This window comes from Meles meles, chromosome 2 (assembly GCF_922984935.1).
Source record: "Meles meles chromosome 2, mMelMel3.1 paternal haplotype, whole genome shotgun sequence".
NCBI classification, from domain to species: domain Eukaryota; kingdom Metazoa; phylum Chordata; class Mammalia; order Carnivora; family Mustelidae; genus Meles; species Meles meles.
The window spans coordinates 204,341,339-204,362,783 of NC_060067.1; the positions used below are offsets into that span (position 1 = coordinate 204,341,339).

The window sequence follows — 21,445 nt, forward strand, 5'->3', positions numbered from 1 at the left end:
ACAGTTACACAGCACCAAAGAGGAATCAAAGAAAACACTGAAAGGCAATCCTGCAAACTAATCGCCGAAACTTAGAAACAAATCACAAATATAAAACACTGCATGTTAATTTCTGTGAAAGCACCTTCTGGAAGTTCTAAAGCAGTCAGTGGTGGAAGAAAATATAAGTATTTAGGAAACAGTCTGGGTTTGTTTTAGTATTATCAAGGGTAGGTCAATTAAACAAACGTTACTTGTTTTATTAGCGACAAAAACATTTTAAAAGTTAAACCTTCTTTGTGCTCGCTTCGGCAGCACATATACTAAAAGTTGAACATTCTTCAAAATGGGGTTTGGGTTTAGGTACCATTTCATAACTAAACAGTGAAACCTTCTCCTAAAAAGGAAGTGAAATGAAATGATCGGCACATTTACCAAGATTTTTGGTTCTGTTCACTAGTAATATAGCTCACAGACATACATGGGCAGTACTGGAATCAGATGTTTACATGAATTTTAATGTAGTGAAAATATAAAAGAGGAGATCACATATGACAAGAGATAAATTCTGGAAATGTCCTTAAATTGCTTCCTGAAGATATTCTATTCTCTAACTCCCTAGAAGCTGTATCACTTGAAGTGTCTCAAGAAAGACTCACTCTGGATCCAAGATAATGTAGGTTTCTTTTTTTTTTTTTAAGATTTTATTTATTTATTTGACAGACAGAGATCACAAGTAGGCAGAGAGGCAGGCAGAGAGAGAGAGGAGGAAGCAAGCTCCCTGCTGAGCAGAGAGCCTGATGCGGGACTCGATCCCAGGACCCTGAGATCATGACCTGAGCCGAAGGAAGAGGCTCAACCCACTGAGCCACCCAGGTGCCCCAAGAATGTAGGTTTCTTAAAGACACAGCTCCCTAGATGTATGCTTCGTACTGCTGATATCCACTTTTTAAAAAATTTTTTATTTTTATTAACATATAATATATTATTAGTCCCAGGGGTACGGGTCTGTGAATCGCCAGGTTTACACACTTCACTAATAGCCACTTTTTAATCTGATGATAAATTCTATGCTTGATAGATTGGTTCACTGCCAAAAAATGGGGCAAAAATCTTTAATTTTCTTTAAGCTTTTTATAACTTAATTGTCTTCCCTTATATCTTTTACTCCCTTATATGAAATTTATTTTCCAATAGGAGGATCACAGAGACTTCATACTTCTAAATAATATAAGCCGTTTCTAAATGCTCTCAAGTAACACAATAATAGTGATCAATAATGCATGAGTATCAACTCTGAATACTTACATATTGGAAAAGATTACTTTTTATAGTTAAAAAAAAAACCAAGCATAGAGAAAATGTACAGCCAACTCATTCATCTATACCCATGTTAAAAAAAAAAATAACCACCAATACACATATGCCATCTCACTTATGGGGATGCTTTATCCAGCAAACTTAATATCTAACACTGAAACCTCTTTGGTGTCCACACACATGCACATCGCTGGGCTCCGAGTGTGCGGAACGGGCAGCAGCAAGGCTCTCAGTGCCATGAGGGCACTGTTCCTGACTGAATGTTTGTGTCCCCAAAGTCCACATGGCGAAACCCTAACCCCAATGTGCTGGATTTGGAGGTGGGGCCTTAGGGAGGTGATGAGGTCGTGAGGGTGGAGGTCTCATGTGTGGGATTCCTGCCCACTCGGGAGTCCCCAGGGAGTGTCTCTGCCCCTTGGGCCATGTGAGGATATAGAAGACAAACCAAGAAGCCGGCCATCACCAGACCCCGAATCTGCCGGACCTTGATCCCAGCCTTCCAGCCCGCACAACAATGAGAAATAAATGTCAGTTGTTCACACGCCACCCAGTCTGGGGTGTTCTGTTACAGTGGCCCCCATGGGTGAGGATGCCGAATGCCAGACCTTGTGTTTACACAGTCCGTTCTCCTCTCAGTGGAACTGCGTTCCACGGAGAAACGGGGCCAGGGCAGGGAAGGTAAATATGAGTGTAGGACACCTTCATATTCTAGAAACAGTAGTACTTAAAGGAGAACAGAGCGAGCCGGGAGGACAGCTTGCAGGGGCCTCTCTCCATGGCCGAATCGGGGACCATGTGAGCATCCTCCTCCCCAAACACACAACAACAGTGAATTATATCACCTACGAAGTCAGTCTGTGAGTCCACACAGTGTATGGTGGGAGAAGGGGATCTAAAGGGCATAAAGGAGGGCAGGGGAGTGGAGGACTGGTCCTGGTCACATGCTGTCACCTCACACAGAGACAGTCACTGGGCTTCTGAGCCTGAACCCTTTGGTGTGACCCTGGAAAGAAACTTGCTCAAACCACATAAGTCTCAGGGAAGGGCAGAAGCTCCTTTTACAAACCACTCCAAATACAGCCCTACACTGACCAAATCTGGCCCTTAGGAAGCAGATGGGATAGATCTGGGGGAACACAGGCAAATCCATGGGATTTCCAGGCCAGTGCTATTATTCCAAATCAAACACGCCTCTACCCTTGACCCACAGGGGTCACACCACAAACTGCAACCCTCCTCAACCGTCTCTGATTCCTAGTGTCCCAGAAACTGTGTTGCGTTGTGTTAAATCCTCATCCAAAAAACTGGAATGACACAGTAAAAAAAAAATACCAAAAGAAAAAAAAAAAAAAGGAGGAAGAAGCCATAACCTGATCAATGTTGGGAAAGATGCCAGTGCCTTTTATTAAATGAGCAGAATTAGAAGATAGCCAGTAGATTTATTTAAAAATAAAAAGTGGAAGACGTTTATGCAGAAAAATAGAACCACTTACCTTCCAAAAAAGTTTTTTTTTCAAAACTGAAAATCACTGATAATGAAGACCAGAATAAGAAGGGCTCCAGACCGAGCTACTGCGTTTGATGGCTGTTCGATACTATATTATTTCTTTCAGACTCATCACTGATACATTAACTAAATCTTAACTCATGTCCAAAAGCCACAAAAGCATATGCCAAAATCTATTTGAAACGCCTCATATTTTATTTTTTTAACAAGGGCCATAATAATGCCTCATTGATTTTGAGTTGTGGTTTTATCTGTCACACTTGGAGTTAACTACTTTCCTTCTCCATACTGGTGTTTTCCCATCCTTTTTAAAGCTACTAAATTATCCTGGATTAATACCCAATAATTTATAGCTCTAATATTATTTGGAAAGGAATACCTTTAAGAATGAGTAAGAAGGCTTGACTAGACCTCACAAAAGGAGCAGTAATAAATATCTTATCACTGGAGAGGGTTATTGTTCCCCCGGAGAAGACAAGAAAAACCTGCTTGGGAAAGCCACCCACGTTATGGTGACATCCAGCCTTTTGGATAAGTGTACACAGCTATGCTTCTCTCTGTGTGTACGATCTAACCCATCTTAGGAGCATGACATACGAGACAACTTGTCCCTTGTTCACACGTCTCTGATGTCAGTGGAAATAAGCCGTAAGATTTGCAGGCCTCCCCCCACTTCCTTTCTTCGGTTCACTCTTTGGCTTGGTCCTGAGGCTGAGGCATTTCCAGGAGACACATCCAGCCATAACAAAGCTCTGAGGAGCAGGAGAGCATTTCTTCCCAGGGCTATCTCAAATGAGAAAACACTTTTTCCAGAAACCTCCCAGTAAGACTTCCCTTCACATCTTATTGGGCAGAAGTGAGTCATATTCCCAAACTCATTACTGGTGAGAGGAACAGAGTAACCAGGATGAGCCCGGACTAATCGTCTGAGCGTCGAGTGGACGCGGGGGGAGGTGGAGGCAGGGAGGTGGCGGGAAGAGAGTTAACACGTATGTGCGCACACTTCCCTTCACGCTGGCTGCCCAGCAGAGAGTAAGCGTTTTCACTAGGGAGACACAGGATTGGGCATCTTTGACTCATCTGTCATTTCCTTTACCCACAAAGAATCTGTCCAGTTGATTTTTTTTTTAAATGTAAAGACTGAGATTTGCTACTTCAGCAAATTATTTTAAGTTTCTGCAGATCTGAAAGAGATTAAACCAGGTGGCCACGGTTTACTATCATTTAGCAAGCATGCCTTACCAACGAGCGGCTCTAACTCTTTATACCTGGAATGATCATCTCTTGTCTGCCTGGCCCAGGGGATGCCTACCAGCAGCCCATAAACACACTGCTTCCAGTGTCCCCATGTGGGGCCTCACAGACCTCTCCTGCTGGGGAGAGTACGATGCGGACATCTGGCTTTTTGTGGCCCACGGTGACCACCCGTGGCACAAAAGAACGTGACTCAGAGCCATCCTGACTATCCCTCATCTCCACCACTTCCGATCCAAAACAAAGCACACATTGATAATACAGGCAAAATCCTTTATTCTGTATTGAACACAGAAAACATGGTCAAGAGAAGGTGGTGCTCTTTGAAGATTCTTTTTTGATGTTTCTTACATAAATATTTTTTTCTCATATAACAAGAAAAAAAATAACACACTAATGGGAATCCAAAGCATTGTTGCACCATTGAGAGGCAGCTGGTTTTCAGATAGTTTTGCAAAGTAACATCTGCCAGGGGACGCAACACCTGTCATAACGAGCACATTCCCGTCACCACTGACTCTGGGTACGCTTTGCCAAAAGTGATCTATCAAAGCAATTACAGGTCATCATTTATACACCTGTTAGAAATCAGCTTCAATCTTTGTAAGCTCACCTCTCATATTATCTGCACTCAAAGGCCCTACACAGGAGATGAGTGCCTATCTGACTGAATACAGCAGGTCTGAACAATGGGTAATTATTTATGGGGACATTTGTAAAGGGTGTCATCCTCAAGGAAGTGTGGCAATTCCCCTAAGCGGGTAATAACAACATACTCGTGCTGAATTTTCAAGAAACAAAATAAATATCACCTGTCACTGGGATGAGTCACTGCGATTGCAACTTGACAGTTACAAACAAAACAACCCACAAGCTTATACGCTTCCAGCCGAGTCCACTATCTAGTGGCAGACAGCCAAAGTCCTGGAATTACTGCAAACGGCAGAAGTACATTCATAAAACATCGGTCTCCAGAGCAGTGAAGTGCTCACTCAGGGGCCTCTTAGAGGAGAGATGCTATTAGGGAAAATAATCTGTTTTCACAAAAAGTGGCTCACACAGCCCATTTTCTCTGTTTAAGAAGGCTTCTGCGTCCCATCCCTGTCCCCAGACAGCCTCTCCTCTCTCCATTCCTTCCTCCAGCCTCCCTCCACTGCAAGCATCCTTCTTGAGAGAAGCCCATGAGCTACAACTTCCTCTCCACCGCCTCCACAACCAAGGCACGATCAGAACTCTCCAAGACATTCTTGCTAGCCCCTCCATGTGAGGGCAAATAGAAGACTCAATTTATACAGAAGACTCAATCCAAAAAGAGGTCATTGTGCTCAAGAATGGCAGCTCTAGGGGGTAACAATTAGCACATTACATAGAGCTCCTACAGGTCCATTAGCAGATCCTGGTTACTTTCAGATGGTTCTAATGATATTAGAAAAAAAAAAAGTATTTGTTGGGAACTTTGCAGAAGCAAATCACCAAAAGACTACAAACCCATGCCTCTTGTCCCCTGGGGGAGGTGACAGGGGGAATTTCACTCCAATGGCGCAAAGAGATGCAGCCCATGTAACAGAGGTTCTCACCAGAACGGTTGGCCCTCATCTCTGAGCCAGGCGGGGAGCTTTAAAACAAAAAATAAAAGCCCAAATCTCTTTCCCTCTGTGCCCAGAGATCCTGTTTTGGCCCAGGCATGACTGTGGTCAATAAATGCAGGAAGAGACATCGTTTGGAACATCCTGGAATTTGGAAGGCCATTTTAATTAAAGACACATGGCAGTCTCTGGGGAGTAGGGAAGTGAGCAAGCAGAGTGACAGAGACCTACCCAGTCAACTTTGAGTCATGGCTGCAGAACAAGGACAATCAGTATGTGGGCATCACTGTCACCCACCCTTGTGCTGGAAAAACTAGCCAACATTTATTGAGTGCCTCTGTATATTAGATACCATCTTTAACACTGTGTATTTCAACACATTTCATTAGCAAAAACTTCTGTGATTGGCACTAATATAATGCCTGTTTTATGTATGAGGAAGAAGAGACACAGAAATATTAAGTACCTAAACCAATGTGATAGAACCAATACGCAGCGGAGCTGGGATCAGAACGCAGGTCATCCGGTGCACGGATCGATGCTTTTAGCAAAAATGTACTGTCATGCAAAACCTTCCCACTTACACTGATACAAGACCATCCTACAAGTTTAGGAAGACTACTTGGAAACAAATGAAGGACACTGAGATGATCATGACATTGTGTGATGGCTAAAAGCACCAGAAATGGGATAGCATGCTCACTCAAACGGCAGAAGGGAAACGCATCCCTTATTTACTCAGCAAATACTTACTGAACACCTCTTTTGCATGTGGTGCTCTGTATTGTAAGAGAAACAGAACACAGTCGGTGTCCTTAGAGGCTCATACCCTGGAAGAAATGTGAGACTAAACCATTATTGGAACATACGCAAGCCATTACTCATTATTTGTCCTCTACCTAAGAAACTTGTAGAAATCAAAGCGTTTGTGATCTGGTGTGTAGGGTCTTGTCTTTCTCTTTTTCTTCTTTTTTTCTTTAACCACTGTCAAAATAAGTATACTCATATATTATGAGGTATTCGGGCCTCCATTTCCCTCGAAGCCTCCAAGCTTACGTAAGGCAGCTAACACATTTGTGGGCTCTGATCCACAGCTTTTTCTCTAAAGGGACTCCCTTGACTGGCAGAGGTGGCTCCCAAATGCGGTTTTAAAACACGGCCACTTGTGAAAAGCATCCAGGTGATGATTTACCTTACAAGAAAAATTTTGCTGAGGATAGTAATATTTTGAACAACAACAAAAATGACAGAAGTAGATTAAATGAAAAAAACTCTGTAGAAAAAGAATTCTCATATATGTTTACCACAGGACTAGCATTTGTCTTATATTTAGCTTCTTTGGACTTCATGTCTGGCAATATTAAGTAGCAGAAAACAGGTTAAGATTGGTCATGTTATATTTTCTCCCTCTGAAAAGATGGAATAGGTCTCCTTGTCATTAACGTACATATTATAAAATTATAGAGGTATGAAACTGCTTAGCTGGATTCTCAAATTAAAAGAGATTCAACACATTTATAAACATTTATTTAAAGTAATGATTCTAAAAAAGATAGTTTCCCACCGATTTAAAAATTCCTACTCCTACTAAAAACAGGTCCTAAACCAAAACCCTCCAAAGATTCTATAATTCTTTATTGAATTCTTTTTGTTTTCAGTATTCGGGAGATGTTTACTGTGTCTTCTGCAACCAGTGACTTGAAAGTTCAACTTAAAAATCCTTGCCGTTGACTTGGTCTCTCACTGCTCTGTTCTCAGAGGAGGATTTATTCTGTCTCCACCTTGGTTTTTTTCTTTTTTAATAGTTGTTAAATTCACTCATTATTTCCAAGAATGGTAAATTGAGTAGTTCGGAACAACCTCCCCTCTGTGATAAATCAGTAAAGCTGACGAGATACAAGCAAACACTAGCTATCTGAAGGTACAGATGAGCTGATGAGATGGTGAAGCACAGAAGGGGGCAATTTCAGAGGTAAGCCAGCATCTGAAGGCCATTTTCCCCAGGGGATAGTTGGCCTCACAGAGTTAGAAGCCTGTCCTCAAATCACCTCAATTCCTGGTAAGAAACTAAATCAAAAATAACCAGGCTTACTAGAGAAACACATGACTGAAAACAAAGAGAAACAACAGACTATAAAAATAGAAACTAAACGCAGCCAGAAAATGGAGTTACCTGGTAGAGATTTCAAAATAAATATCTGTTGTGCTCAAAGAAAGACAAGATTAATAATTTTGGCAGAGAACTAAAGAGGACAAAAATCCAAACAGAATTAAGAGAACTGGGGCCGCCTGGATGGCTCAGTGGGTTAAGCCTCTGCCTTCTGCTCAGGTCATGATCTCAGGGTCCTGGGATCGAACCCCACATTGGGCTTCCTGCTCTGTGGGAAGCCTGTTTCTCCCTGTCCCACTCCCCCATGGTTGTGTTCCCTCTCTCACTGTGTCTCTGTCAAAAAAAATAAATAAAATCTTTAAAAAAAAATTATGAGAACTGAAAAATACAATAAACGGGACTTAAAAACTAAATATATGTTTACCATCAGAATAGATATATAAAGAGAGAAAGGGAGAATGGAAAAGAAATCAATAGAAAATATCCAGAAGGAAACAAGGAAATACATAAGGACAAAAATTTGACAAGCCATGAGACAGGAAGCCTGCATGGCTCAGTCAGTTAAGTGTCTGACTCTTGGTTTCAGCTCAGGTCGTGATCTCAGGATCCTCAGATCAAACCCCACATCGGGCTCCACACTGGGCGTGGAGTCTGCTTGGGATTCTCTCTCTCTCTCCTTCTGCCCCTTCCACCCCCTGCTTGTATGCACAATTTCTCTCTCAAAAAATATAAAATAAAAATAAAATAGAAATAGAAATAGGAGAGGACCTGAATAGACATTTCTCCAAAGAAGACATCCAAATGGGGCACCTGGGTGGCTCAGCGGGTTAAAGCCTCTGCATTCGGCTCAGGTCATGATCCCAGGGTCCTGGGATCAAGCCCCGCATCAGGCTCTCTGCTTGGCTGGGAGCCTGCTTCCTCCTCTCTCTCTCTCTGCCTGCCTCTCTGCCTACTTGTAATCTCTATCTGTCAAAAAAATAAATCTTAAAAAAAAAAAAAAAAAAAAAAAGAAGACATCCAAATGGCCAACATACACATGAAAAGATGCTCAACATCACTGATCATCAAGGAAATGCAAATTAAAACCACAAGGAGATATCACCTCACACCTGTCATAATGACTAGAATCAAAAAGACAAGAAATAACGAGTGTTGGCAAAGATGGAGAAAAAAAGAAACCCTTGTGCACTATTGGCAGGAGGGTCACTGCAGAAAACAGTATGGAGGTTCCTCAAAAAATTAAAAATAGGGGCGCCTGGGTGGCTCAGTGGTTTAAGCCGCTGCCTTCGGCTCGGGTCATGATCTCAGGGTCCTGGGATCGAGTCCCGCATCGGGCTCTCTGCTTGGCAGGGAGCCTGCTTCCCTCTCACTCTCTCTGCCTGCCTCTCTGCCTACTTGTATCTCTCTCTGTCAAATAAATAAATAAAATCTTTAAAAAAAAAAATTAAAAATAAAGATACCGTATGATCCAGTAATTGCACTCCTGGGTATTTCCCTGAAGAAAACAAAAACACTAACTCAAAAAGACATTTGCACCCCTGGGTTTATTGCAGCATTATTTACAATAGCCAAGATATGAAAGCAACCCAACTGTCATTGACAGATGAATGTATAAAGGAGATATGGTACAAACACTTACACACACACATGCACACACACACAATGGAGTACTACTCAGGCATAAAAAAGAATGAGATCTTGCCAATTGCAATGACATGGATGGTACTGGAGGATGTTAGGCTAAGTGAAATAAGTCAGAGAGAGAGAGACAAATATATACGATTTCACTTATATGTAGAATCGAAAAAAAAAAACAAAACTAATCGAAAAGACAAACAAAAGCAGAAACAGACCCATAAATACAGAGAACAAACAAGTGGGTGCCAAAGGGGAAGGGGAGGAAGGATGGGCAAAATGGGTGAAGGGGAGTGGGAGATACGGGCCTCTCGTTGCAGGGTGAGTCGGACCGGGGGCTGACGGCGCAGCACGGGGACTACGGTCAGGGGCAGTGTGTGTGGAGACAGATGGTAGCTACACACGGGGGAGCACAGCATAGCATATACAGTGGTCACATCACTATGTTGTACACTTGGAACTCATGTTTCAGGGAAACAAACACCGTGTGCCAATTATTCTTCGATAAAAAGCCAAAATATAAAATTTTTTAAGTAATGTGACAAAATGTTTTCAAACAAACGTTAAAACAAATGTAAAGAAGTGACGTAACTAAATTTATTAACTCTTTTTGTTCCTGAGCCTGTCAGGTGAAGGCGTGTCTACATTATTGCGTATTTTTTCCTTTTACCCGTTTTATTAGTAGTCCTCGACACAGATACCACCTTGCACTGCCCACTGGTGCAGCGTTTATCACTCGATGCACACAGTATTGCTGGGAAGGGCAGGGCACGCGGGGCTTCCCCCACTTCAGGGGCCCTTTAGGGCAAGAGGCTTTGTAAGAACGAAGGGACGATGCTCCCGTCCAGGATGCATGTCTCCAGCCCATGATCTTCCATGGACCCAGGGCAGGGCAACCCAAGCAGAAGCCAGGCAAGGTCAGACGTTGGAAATATTAACTTCCAAGTTAAACCTCATGCTTTGTGATCAGACAGGGTGAAGGATTTTTACGGTAATAAGTAATCAGTGTTAACTGGGCACTTTTTTTGGTTCAAATACAGGCATAATACCGAGAAAGAGATGAGCCGTACACCTGTTTGCCTAAGAAAACACCCCTGGGAGGTGTGTAGTGGGTATATAATACCTGAAAATGTGGCCGTCTAAAGCAGGGGTGTGTGTGGGCTGTCACATGAGGCACGGCACTGCGGCAGGTGCAGGGATGCTCGTGGCCTGGTGTCACCTACGCCACTCCCATGTGAGGGGACTGTGACAATCTCCCTGCAGATCTACTCTATACCTGACAGGTGATTCCTTCCCTCTGGCGAGTCCTATTCTGTGCTTTTTATTTTTTTCTGAGACAAACCAGAACGCATCGGTAAAGAAATCAAAGTTTCTACCACGTAGACATTCGCGTCATCTGTAATTTTAAACGTCTCTAACCACAGCCACTGTAAGTGTTTCTCTTCCTCAGCCAGCATCCGCCCCCATGTTTGGCCGGAAGTCAGGGACACCCCAGTGCCCTCTAAGCAGTGTCCTTGCTTCTTTTCAGATTGTTCCTTGTTTATCACGGCCGTTTCCCCATCGTGTGGAAATCAGGTTTCAACATATTATGCTTTCTCGGCCTCGTATGAATGAGGCGTAAGATAACGAGTGGCTAATTTTAAATTTAAGCCATGAAGGCGGATGCTGAAGAATCAGAAAATGTGAAATCCTCCTCACATTATTCCCGTAAGCGTGCTGCGTGATGAGAGCCAGCGTCGACAGTTGAAGCACAAAGCCACGGGGACCTTTCACTCCGATGGCCTGAAGTCAAGCCTTTGCCAGCTCAGGTTCTCCCCTCCTGCCTAGTGAATGTTTATTCGATTACAAAACAATCGTTGGCGCAACGGACACCCTCTGCTTGAGAGAAGCTGCTGGCGTTTTTATAGCAAGAAGTGCTTCGGCAAAGTGGGGGCAGAGCCTGCTCTACCAGTACTAACCCTCCGTCCCGAATGTGACCCATGCTTTGCCAACATTCACCCATTATTAATCTTTTAAATAAAATACAAGCTGGACAAGCTGGACTAGTTTAAGTGACATTAACCCAGAGTCGAACGTTATGACGGAGTGCCACTGGAAAGTTTAAAACAATACTTTCACACACCAACCTTTTGAGCTTTCCTCCTTCTCTTCGATGTCTCATGAGGTCTGGTGTGGTCCTTACAGGCGTCTAATGAGGCATCTAAAACATCATGCCTTGTTGGTCCATTTTTTACACCTGAAATCCAAGAGGATTTGAAGATTAATTAGAACTTTACATGGACTAAATATTAATGCAACTTAAGCAAAATAAAAATTAACTTATGCATACTGGTAAGATGAAAGCGCCAGTCCTTTTAAATAAACATCACATACTTGCTCTGTGAGGTCTGTTTAGAACTTCAAGTTTATCCACTATAGTGTCCCCAGCAATTACTTAACTCCGGGGCCAGAAACAATGCTTGCCTGTCCGGTGATGACGTACCAGCTCCACAGGAACCCACCTGTCCAGTGGGCAATGCGAGAAAATGTCCGCCCATACCTTAGGCTCTACTCCATCCCCAGTTTTTAGATTTTTACGTAATGATCCAAAATGAACAACAGAATAATGCATAAAAGGCAAATGGCAGCTAGGGGACCCTCATGTCCCAGGCACAGTAAAGTGATGATGAGCCATTCCACACAACGCACCATCCCCATCGTCCAACTAGTCAGTCACTGATGCTTTTATCAACAGTGTCTGATAATCAGGGGTTACCCACTGGAGATGCAGAGATGGACAAGCACTGACCCTACTACAACCCAATATATAATGCAGACTTCAGAAGTGAATATAATACAAGGCAAAAATACACATCATGCCATCAGAAACTAAAAATCATACAACATGAGAATTACTGCTTTGCAAATAGCGCAGATAAAATAGGATGCTCTAATAAAACAGTTACGACTAATTTTGGAGGGTCTGATTTGAAAGTTCTAACTCTTCTTTCAAAAGTAGGATTCTGGGGACGCCTGGGTGGCTCAGTGGGTTAAAGCCTCTGCCTTTGGCTTGGGTCATGATCCCAGGGTCCTGGGATGGAGCCCCACATAGGGCTCCCTGTTCAGCAGGGAGCCTGCTTTCTACTCTCTCTCTGCCTGCCTCTCTGCCTACTGGTGATCTCTGTCAAATAAATAAATAAAATATTAAAAAAAAAGAAAAAATAAGATTCTGGTTAAGTGAAAACAAAATTCACAACAATGGTTAAATATTTCCTTGAATTCAAACTACTTGCTATTTGCAACTTGGACTCTAAATAAAAGTGTGTTAAGGTTAGGTTCTAAATGACCTTACACTTAACCCTAATACTAAATCCCTTTTAGAGATATTCAAAGCAATCACATGCTGACCCTACTCTCTCCTCGGTTATCTTTTATATTTGAGGTATATTCCACTTCTGTCCTCGCAAGCTAACCACAGACCTTACTGAGGAGATGGGCTACTGGACATGCATTCTGCAATTGATTGTTTATTCTAAGATTCAGCTATGCCTAGTTTCTTTTACTCATTCTGAAGGTAAGAGTATCTATCTATATGTATCACTTTCCACTACATTCCACAATCACTGTTTGAAAACACCTAGAACTTCTAATTCCTAGGGCAGGATATGGTTACAAGGTTTCTGATCTTTAAGATCTAAGATCATAAGTAATTGGAATATTAGAATAAATATTAATTGCACCCACTATTCTTTTTTTTAATCTAAATGTTTACTCCAAGCAAGAGTATGTGGAAAAAAGAAAAGTTATAAAAAAAGAAGAAGAAGAAGAAATGTAGAGGACTACAGATATAATTTAGAATCCAACACACTCTTGTTAATGCACCATGAGTGAGTTTCCTGCTTGCTAATGTGTCTGTGTCAAAAACCATTGTTACAGCCACCTGCTTCAGTTCTAGCCTAAAACAATAGTTGTGAAATATTCTGTAAAGATAAAGATCTAAAAAATATATCACAACCTCTTAAAACTTAAGACGAATATTACTAATGGCACTTTCATATTTTCTCACAAAATGTATTACAAAATGATACTAGAACAGATGTTCCTCGACTTAAGATGAGGTTATTCCAGATAAATGCATTCATTCTAAGTTGAAAATATTGGAAGTTGAAATGCACTTCATACCCCTAACCCACTTGGCATCAGAGCTTACCCTAACCTACTTTACCCATGCTCAGAACACTTACAAGAGGCTATATTTAGGCAATGTTACTTAACACACAGCCTATTTTATGATTAAGTGTTGACTATATGAGGCAATTTAATGAATACTGTACTGAAAGTGACAAACAGAATCCCTGTAGGAAGGGAGGATGGTTGTCAGTGTCTGGGTTACTAACGGTCATGACTGCCTGCTTGCCTGGGAGCTACGACTCGCTCGCTGCTGCACAAGGTAGTATGGAAAGAGTGTTGTACTGTACAAGCATGTGGTTTATACCACACATCACTCGCCCCAGGAAAGATGCAAATTCAAAATTCCAAGTACAGTTTCTGCTGAGCGCATGTTGGGGCCCCACAATAGTAAAATCAGAAAATTATTAAGTCAAATCATCATGAGTTGGGAATCACTCCCCTCCTGAGTTATGTGGTATGTAAAACAGCATCTCTGCAAACTCAGCTATGGCGATCTGCTACTATGTTTTCTTTAAGGATATTTCAGTAAACCACAAGCAGCTGAAAATGCAAAGTAACTATAAAAGCTAGTAGGGGAGAGCAGCCAGATTTTATTCCTCGCCACAGCCCAGGAACAAATATTTCCTCCCATCTTCCTGCTCGCCCACCTCTGATGACTTCTACTGTTTACTCAAGTGCCACAGTTTCTCAAGGCACAAGTTTCTCTCATCTCACATCCCAAGGGTGGTCTCACCATGTCCCATAAAGTCCCACTACCCAACAGTCCCAACTCCATGTCTCTTGCCAAGAGGTGCGTCCCAGCAAGGGTCTGACTTGATATATCCTATTACCTAACACACCTCTATCTTGAATGTCACAGAGAAATTTCAACAAACACACCCCTGGTCCTTGTTTGATGAATGTTATCAGCCATCTATGGGTCAGGGTTGAAAATCCTAGACTCCTGTCTCTCCCTTCCTTGTCATTCCAACTTCATGATACAAGTGATTCCCTTAGTTTTCAAAAAACGGTCAGAGAGAGGAGACCCTCATAGCCCCAGAATGCTTACCATTAAGTTATACTGCCCGAGATTTCATCAATTAGAAATCTGTTTGGGTTAACGATGTCATCGTATTTCAAATACATTCAGGAAGGTAGGAAAGTGAACTCGTTCACTTCTCAGTAGGAATTAGTTAAATCACTACTTCCTCCACTCACCTAATAGGGATGGGCAGGATTAAGAGGTGGTTTTGATACTGACTCCTAGAGGAAAAACCAAGCTAAAACAGCATATGGACATAGGTAACCTAAGTGCTACGAAAGGGAGAGAAGTGGAAAAATTCGGAGAGACCTAAGAAATGTCCTTAAGACAAATTTGGTCCATGTGGTTGTTGTGCTCACAGAAGAGGAGTAAGAAATACATTCTCCTTTTCCACATCTATCCGCCCGCATATCCACTTCCTACTTTCAAGACACAGAATCCAGACTAACACTGGTACTAATGATACATCTAAACACTTAGGAGTCATCAGTACAAAACACCCTGCAAGACCAACTGTACCAACGATGAAAAGGTTTTTGAAGGTTCATTTAAGAATCCATATAATTAACATGAAAAAGCATATCCCAAAGTTTTAACAACATCCCACCAAATTTCTTCTGAGTCCCCAAAATCTGAATGATAAGTTATTTAAGTACAACGCAGAATATAAAATCTTAAGACTGTAGAAAGAGCCTTAAAAGCACCTAGGAGAAACTCTTTCCATATATACTTTTGGGATTTGGGATATATGCAAGTTATTCACATGTTCTATGCAAACAAAACTCAACTAACCAAATGGGGGGAGAAGTGTATGTGTGTGTAGGGGTGTGTGTGTGGGTGTATATTCATCTGCTAAGAAATCAAGTTCACTTTATAAATATAAAAATAAATCTAGTCATGATCATTAAAAGATGTGGAATCTTTTCCTTTATAATCACTGTAGAGGGGGCACCTGAGTGGCTCAGTGGGTTAAGGCCTCTGCCTTCGACTCAGGTCATAATCTCAGGGTCTTGGGATCGAGCCCTGCATCGGGCTCTCTGCTCAGCGGGGAGCCTGCTTCCCCCTCTCTCTCTGCCTGCCTCTCGGCCTACTTGTGATCTCTGTCTGTCAAATAAATAAAATTAAAAAAAAATAATCACTGTAGAGATCATTAAAATGGGACTTTCATATGTAAATTTGTTTTAATACCAAATATCCTTTACCATTGGGAATAACTTCTCCATCTTTAAAATTCTCTCATCCTTGCATATGAATTTTCTAGACCATATCTTCCTCGTCTAAGCTTTGTTAAGGGAAAGGGCTAGAGCTTCACATCAACCTTCTCTCTCCTTGTATTATCCCAATAGTTTGGACATTGTAGGTGAAGAGCAAACATTAAGGATTCAGTGAAATAAATGAGCAAAGCAAACCATCAGATAATGGATGGGCTGTAACACTTTCCTTGCAGCTAGCCTTCCGGTTAAAGCTGACTGCCCTATGAGGGCCTGCTGGGATTGCTGGCCTCCAGCGAGTAGACTGGCGGGCTGTGGGGAAGAGGGTTGAGAAACACTCTCCTCAATACTGTGTGTCACTTGAATTGTTAAAAGGAGCAATCATTGCTCTTCCATTTAAAATATTTCAGAAATACATGTATAGTGTGCCTAGTTACTTGATATAATAGTAATTCATACTTTCTCTTGAAGAAATACTCAGAATATGCAAAATATTGAATAGCTAAATTCCTATGATTGGATGGGCTTTAGTTCTTATTAAATATATATGAAATATTTTTTCAGATTTTATTTATTTGAGAGACAGAGAGAGAGAGAGAGAGAGAGCACAAGCAGGGGGAGTGCAGAGGGAGAACAAGAAGCAGGTACTGAGAAAGGAGCTGGATTTGGGGCTCAGTCCCAGCACCCTGAGATCATGACCTGAACCAAAGGAAGATGCTTAACTGACTAAGCCATCCAGGCGCCCCCATGCTGAGCCATACGAATCATTCTTTAAGCAGACAGTGCTATTTACCATGCTTTTTCCTGCAAAGCCAGGATGAAGCCTCATAATCCTTCCCAACCCAGAGCTATGGGCAGTGACGACAGACCAAGGGAAATCAGCACAGACACCATGTGTTCTGTCACAGGATGAATGCAGTAAGACAGAACGACATATCACGAAGGCTGTAATTTAAAATAAAATCTTCAGCACAGATGATATGATACAAATACATGCACTGATTCACATCCACCCAAAACACCCTCTCCAGGAGTGGTCAGCTAACAGGTTAACAAATACCGCATCAAGAGACAACTCCTACAAACCCTTCTGCTCAACTGTTATTAGAAATTCTGCTAAGTGGCAAATGGATCAAAGAAATGGGCTGTAACTAGTGATGTCATCAGTTTGTTAACCAGCATAATGGATGTCAGAAATGTTTCTCCAGTTAAATTCATGGATTCAAGAAAATTGGATTGGCTCATATATTACAGGGGATCCTTCTCCCCATTCATGAATAACCCAGCATGAGCTGCAGTCATATCCCGGGGACAGGTCGGGGGGGGGGGGGTGGGGATCCAAGACTTGATCCCTTAACGGTCCTATAGAAACTGCAGGGTCAAAGGATATCTGGTGGCCTGATGCTGACAAGTTTTATGGAAACATATAACCTAGAATTTTGTCTGTGGCTAGTACACCTTTCAGATAAGGAATGGAGGGTTCACCTGAAGGGCAAGACCTGAGACTTGAGCACAGAGGTCTGTACAGTAAACAGTTCTCCATCTGCTCGTCAGTTGATGTCGAATGCTGTGTGTCTGAGACTACAGGAGTCTAGTCTAACCTCCACCAACCTCTAATAACTGGTGACTTCTCCCTATGAAAAAGAAATCCAATAGTTGGCCATGGCCAAACTGCTGAGATCCAGCACATGTCTGTATTGATGTAAAAATTTTATCAAGCACAGCCAAGAAGAAATTTGTCTATTAAACCAATGGACAAGGTGAGGATGTGTGCCTGAAAAGGATTTCCTTCCGCTTTTGCCAGTGGCCATGAGGCACCCCTGGAACCATCTCAGCCACCTGTGTCACTGAGAAACAAGCAGGAGCCACCTGTGTGCTGATTCAGCATGTCCGGTCGGTTTCTATCTACTCGGCAATTAAAATCAGTCTCAGGAGGTGGTCTGAGGAGCTCTGGGAAGCAGTGCCATGGATGGTGGAAAGCCATCTCAACAGGTAAGTAACGTCAAGAGCTTTCTACGCTTTGTCCTACGGTGTCAGAGGCTAAAATAAGAAGCGCGCTCTCCACTCCCATGCAAATGTGATGTGGCCATATTTCCTGCACTCAAGCTACTGGTCCACGTTTCCTAGGCCTCCAGGCAAGGACATCCATGCAACAGCACTACTGAGGAGCTCCCGCTTAGTCTTCACTGGAAGTCCCTCACCTGCAACAGGCGAACACACTGAAAACCTTGTATCAAGTGAAGACTAATGGATACATTTCCATAAACAGCCTCTAGGCAAAGAATGTGCTCAATGAAAACCATCTGCTTATGGCCTGGTAACAGTATCTGGTAGTGCCTATCTGTGTAAAAAGGCATTTTCAAAGGAAAACACCTAAAATTTTATTGTACATCTACCTCAGTAAATTTTGATGATGGGAACACTCAATTTGAACCCCAATTAATATGAAAAGTTATTCCGTTCCCAAAAATAGAATCCCGTTCTTCTAATTAGACTTATGTTGGGGAAAAAAAACAAAAAACCTGCACTCAACTTTGTGTCCATAAAAAATTTTGTTAAAAAATGTCTTTTTTGGGGGCGCCTGGGTGGCTCAGTGGGTTAAGCTGCTGCCTTTGGCTCAGGTCATGATCTCAGGGTCCTGGGATCGAGTCCCACATCGGGCTCTCTGCTCAGCAGGGAGCCTGCTTCCCTCTCTCTCTGCCTGCCTCTCTGCCTAGTTGTGATTTCTCTCTGTCAAATAAATAAATAAAATCTTTAAAAAAAAAATGTCTTTTTTTTCCTTTAGGTCATTACCTATATATCTTGATTTTGCCTCCTGGTTCACAAAGCCTGAAATAGTTACTATTTGATTCATTACAGAAAAAAAATCACTAACTCACTCAAAGTGGATTATATTTAAAAATGAAGTCAGATCTGTTACTCTGTTGATACCAATATGGAATTATCTGGTATTCAGAAAAAGCAAATCTTAAGGGGCGCTTGGGAGGCTTAGTCGGTTAAGTATCCGACTCTTGATCTCAGGGTTGTGAGATGGAGCCATATCGGGTCCATCCAGAGCGTGGAGCCTGCTTAAGATTCTCTCTCCCTCTCCCTGTGCCCCTAACCCGAGTCGTTCTTTCTCCCTAAAACAAATAAGCAAATCTTAGTAAGATAATATAATCCTGTATGTGCAATAAAATCCCCTTGAAACAGGTACGTGCACCTGTTGTGCGCGTGCACACACACACACACACACACACACACGTAGTGCCTGGAAGGAAATGGAAGCACTGTTTCTAGCAGACACTCTGACCGGTTTGTTCTCCATGAAGAATCCCAGGTGACATGCACCACAGAAATCAAACCTGGTGACTCCCCTGAATTTAAAAAAAAAAACAAAAAACAAAAAACAAAAAAGCAGTGGTTTCTCATCACATGTAAAAAGAGAACCAAACCACTCCAAGTCCTGTCAGGTACTCGAGAGCTGGGGTCTGGCTCCTGGCTGCCTTTCTAACTCATTTGTCCCCAGTCTCCCCTCAGCCTAGTGAGAGGCAGCCTCACTGGCCTCGGCACAGTTTCTGTGAGCATTTTCCGCAGGACCTTTGGACGTTCAGTTTCCTCAGGCTGGAATGTGATTCGAACAGTCACAGGGCTCCCTTCTCCCCGGTGCCAGGCCTGAGATCTACGGTTGCCCCCACTAACTGCCTGCATAGCTGTGGTTCTGTGTGTCACACGGCTCGTGAACTGACAGTCACAGTCACCTTCATCTACTGTGCCTTCCTCACTAGGTGTGAAATCTGTGAGGGACACACCTGGTCCCTCCTCTGCCATCTCCCTGCAAGCCAAACAGGTGCCCGGAACACAACACGTGTCAGGGGGACCAACAGGAGGTAAGCGAGCAGGAGGACGGGAAAATTTCCTCTTTTTAGCAACTTCTGTTAGTAAGCATGGATTTGCATATTGTTTATAAAATGAGAGTCTAAAAAGAAAAAAATTACTGGTTAATTTGATTTCAGAGATTATTTTTTTAAAAAATTAAGTTTCTCCCTCTGCTCCTGTTCTATTTATTAGTGAATCTCTCTGTAACTCATGTGACCTTAACTGCATCCTACCCACCTGAGATCGACAAGTGCGATGAGTACAAGTTGAACTGAAACAGGACTGAAAACAGAAACTGAGAAAGGACTTTTATTTCACCACAGAAGATCTGGAGGTGTCACTTGATGTACAGGGGACTTTTACCACTCCCCAACTCCAGCATATACAGATTGTCTAAAGGAAGCTGCCGGCTCAACGCCTCTATCGGTGGTAGGCTACCAGACAGAGGTGGGGTACCGGCCGGACTGATCACAGACAATTTGAAACACCAGGGGGCCTTGATTTTACCACGCTAAAACAAAGGGATCAGATTTAGGCTAGACAATATATATGTCTCTCCTGCCCTAAAATGCAACGATCTTCTGTCTCTGTGGAATGACATAAAACAAGGCAACTCTAAAAGGTATCTTTGTATTAGACCGCACAGAATGTCTGTTCCATCTCTGAGTAAAATTTAGTGCCTGCAGGGCCTGGGCTGCACCCCACTGCAGGATAGCTCCCACCATGTGATGCAGAAATCTGAAGTCTCCCAGAAGGCCCAGTGCCGGCCCCTCATGGTCCTCCACGTGCCCCAGACCCCAGGGGACCATGGACATGGGGCCGAGTCCTAGAACATCCTGCTTCCACGGAGAGCTGCACTCTTTCTTAACAACATTGGGGTTACAGGGTGCATCACACTGTTTGAAACCAGACTTTTCTCACTTAATTTATATTTATACACCATTAAATATTATTCAGAGGCTTTAAAAATAAACAAGATAAAAACTGAGAAAAAAGAGAATGTAAGCTTTAAGAACAGGATATTCTTAACTACCAAAACAATTCTAAGTATCTACTGATTTATATTAACCTTAGAGTCAACATGATTTTAGAATAAATATTTTGAAAATACATACTAAGCCTAACCCTACATAAAATATAGTTTGTCAAATTTTATATATTTTCAGAAAGCTAAGATATAAAAAATAAGGTTAAAAACATACAAAATTAATTATTTTGTGAGACTATTTTAGGGAATTTATACCCAAGGAAAAGATACACATCACTGATTATTTCCACACCCATAACTTTTCCATCTTGAAAAGGGAGGTTAAAATCATGGCGAGAACAGACAAATAGCAAAGAATAAAGTGGGTCTTATGAAAATTTTAACCTAATCTTTGGGTAAAGATGGCTAAATTTCAAGATTTCATCACTTTTGACTGCTGACATTTTTTTGTGCTTGTAATCAGAGAGTGTGAAATGTTTTCTACTGTTGCTACTTTTGATACAATTACTACAATTACAGAATTTGTTATGATGGTCACAACTAAATTACACACAGGAGAAAATCTATTTAAGTGATATGTTTAAAGCAAAATAACTAGAAGCCAAACAAGGCCTGTTACAATGAACTTCTTATCCTGAGCAAAGATGTTTTTTTTTTCTTTATAACTAACATTGTCCAAAGTTTCTTCAAAATAAATACTGATACTGTATTTCCACATTTACTGTTTTGTACGTTCTCTTTTCTTGGTGGAATCAATGCCTACACTGCCTTCATCTCCCTTCTAAAAGAAACAGCCTCAAGCCCTC

General features: G+C 42.1%; 1 protein-coding gene across 5 annotated transcripts in view; it reads right to left on the reverse strand.

The window, feature by feature from the left end:
* Nucleotides 1-21,445, reverse strand: part of MCPH1 (microcephalin 1) — a 243,787-nt gene that overhangs the window by 178,312 nt on the left and 44,030 nt on the right. For all 5 annotated transcript variants that reach the window (XM_045997193.1, XM_045997192.1, XM_045997194.1 and 2 more), the window contains one exon: nucleotides 11,518-11,627. In XM_045997193.1, coding sequence (XP_045853149.1) covers nucleotides 11,518-11,627 — 110 coding nt within the window. The remainder of the gene's footprint in view (nucleotides 1-11,517; nucleotides 11,628-21,445) is intronic.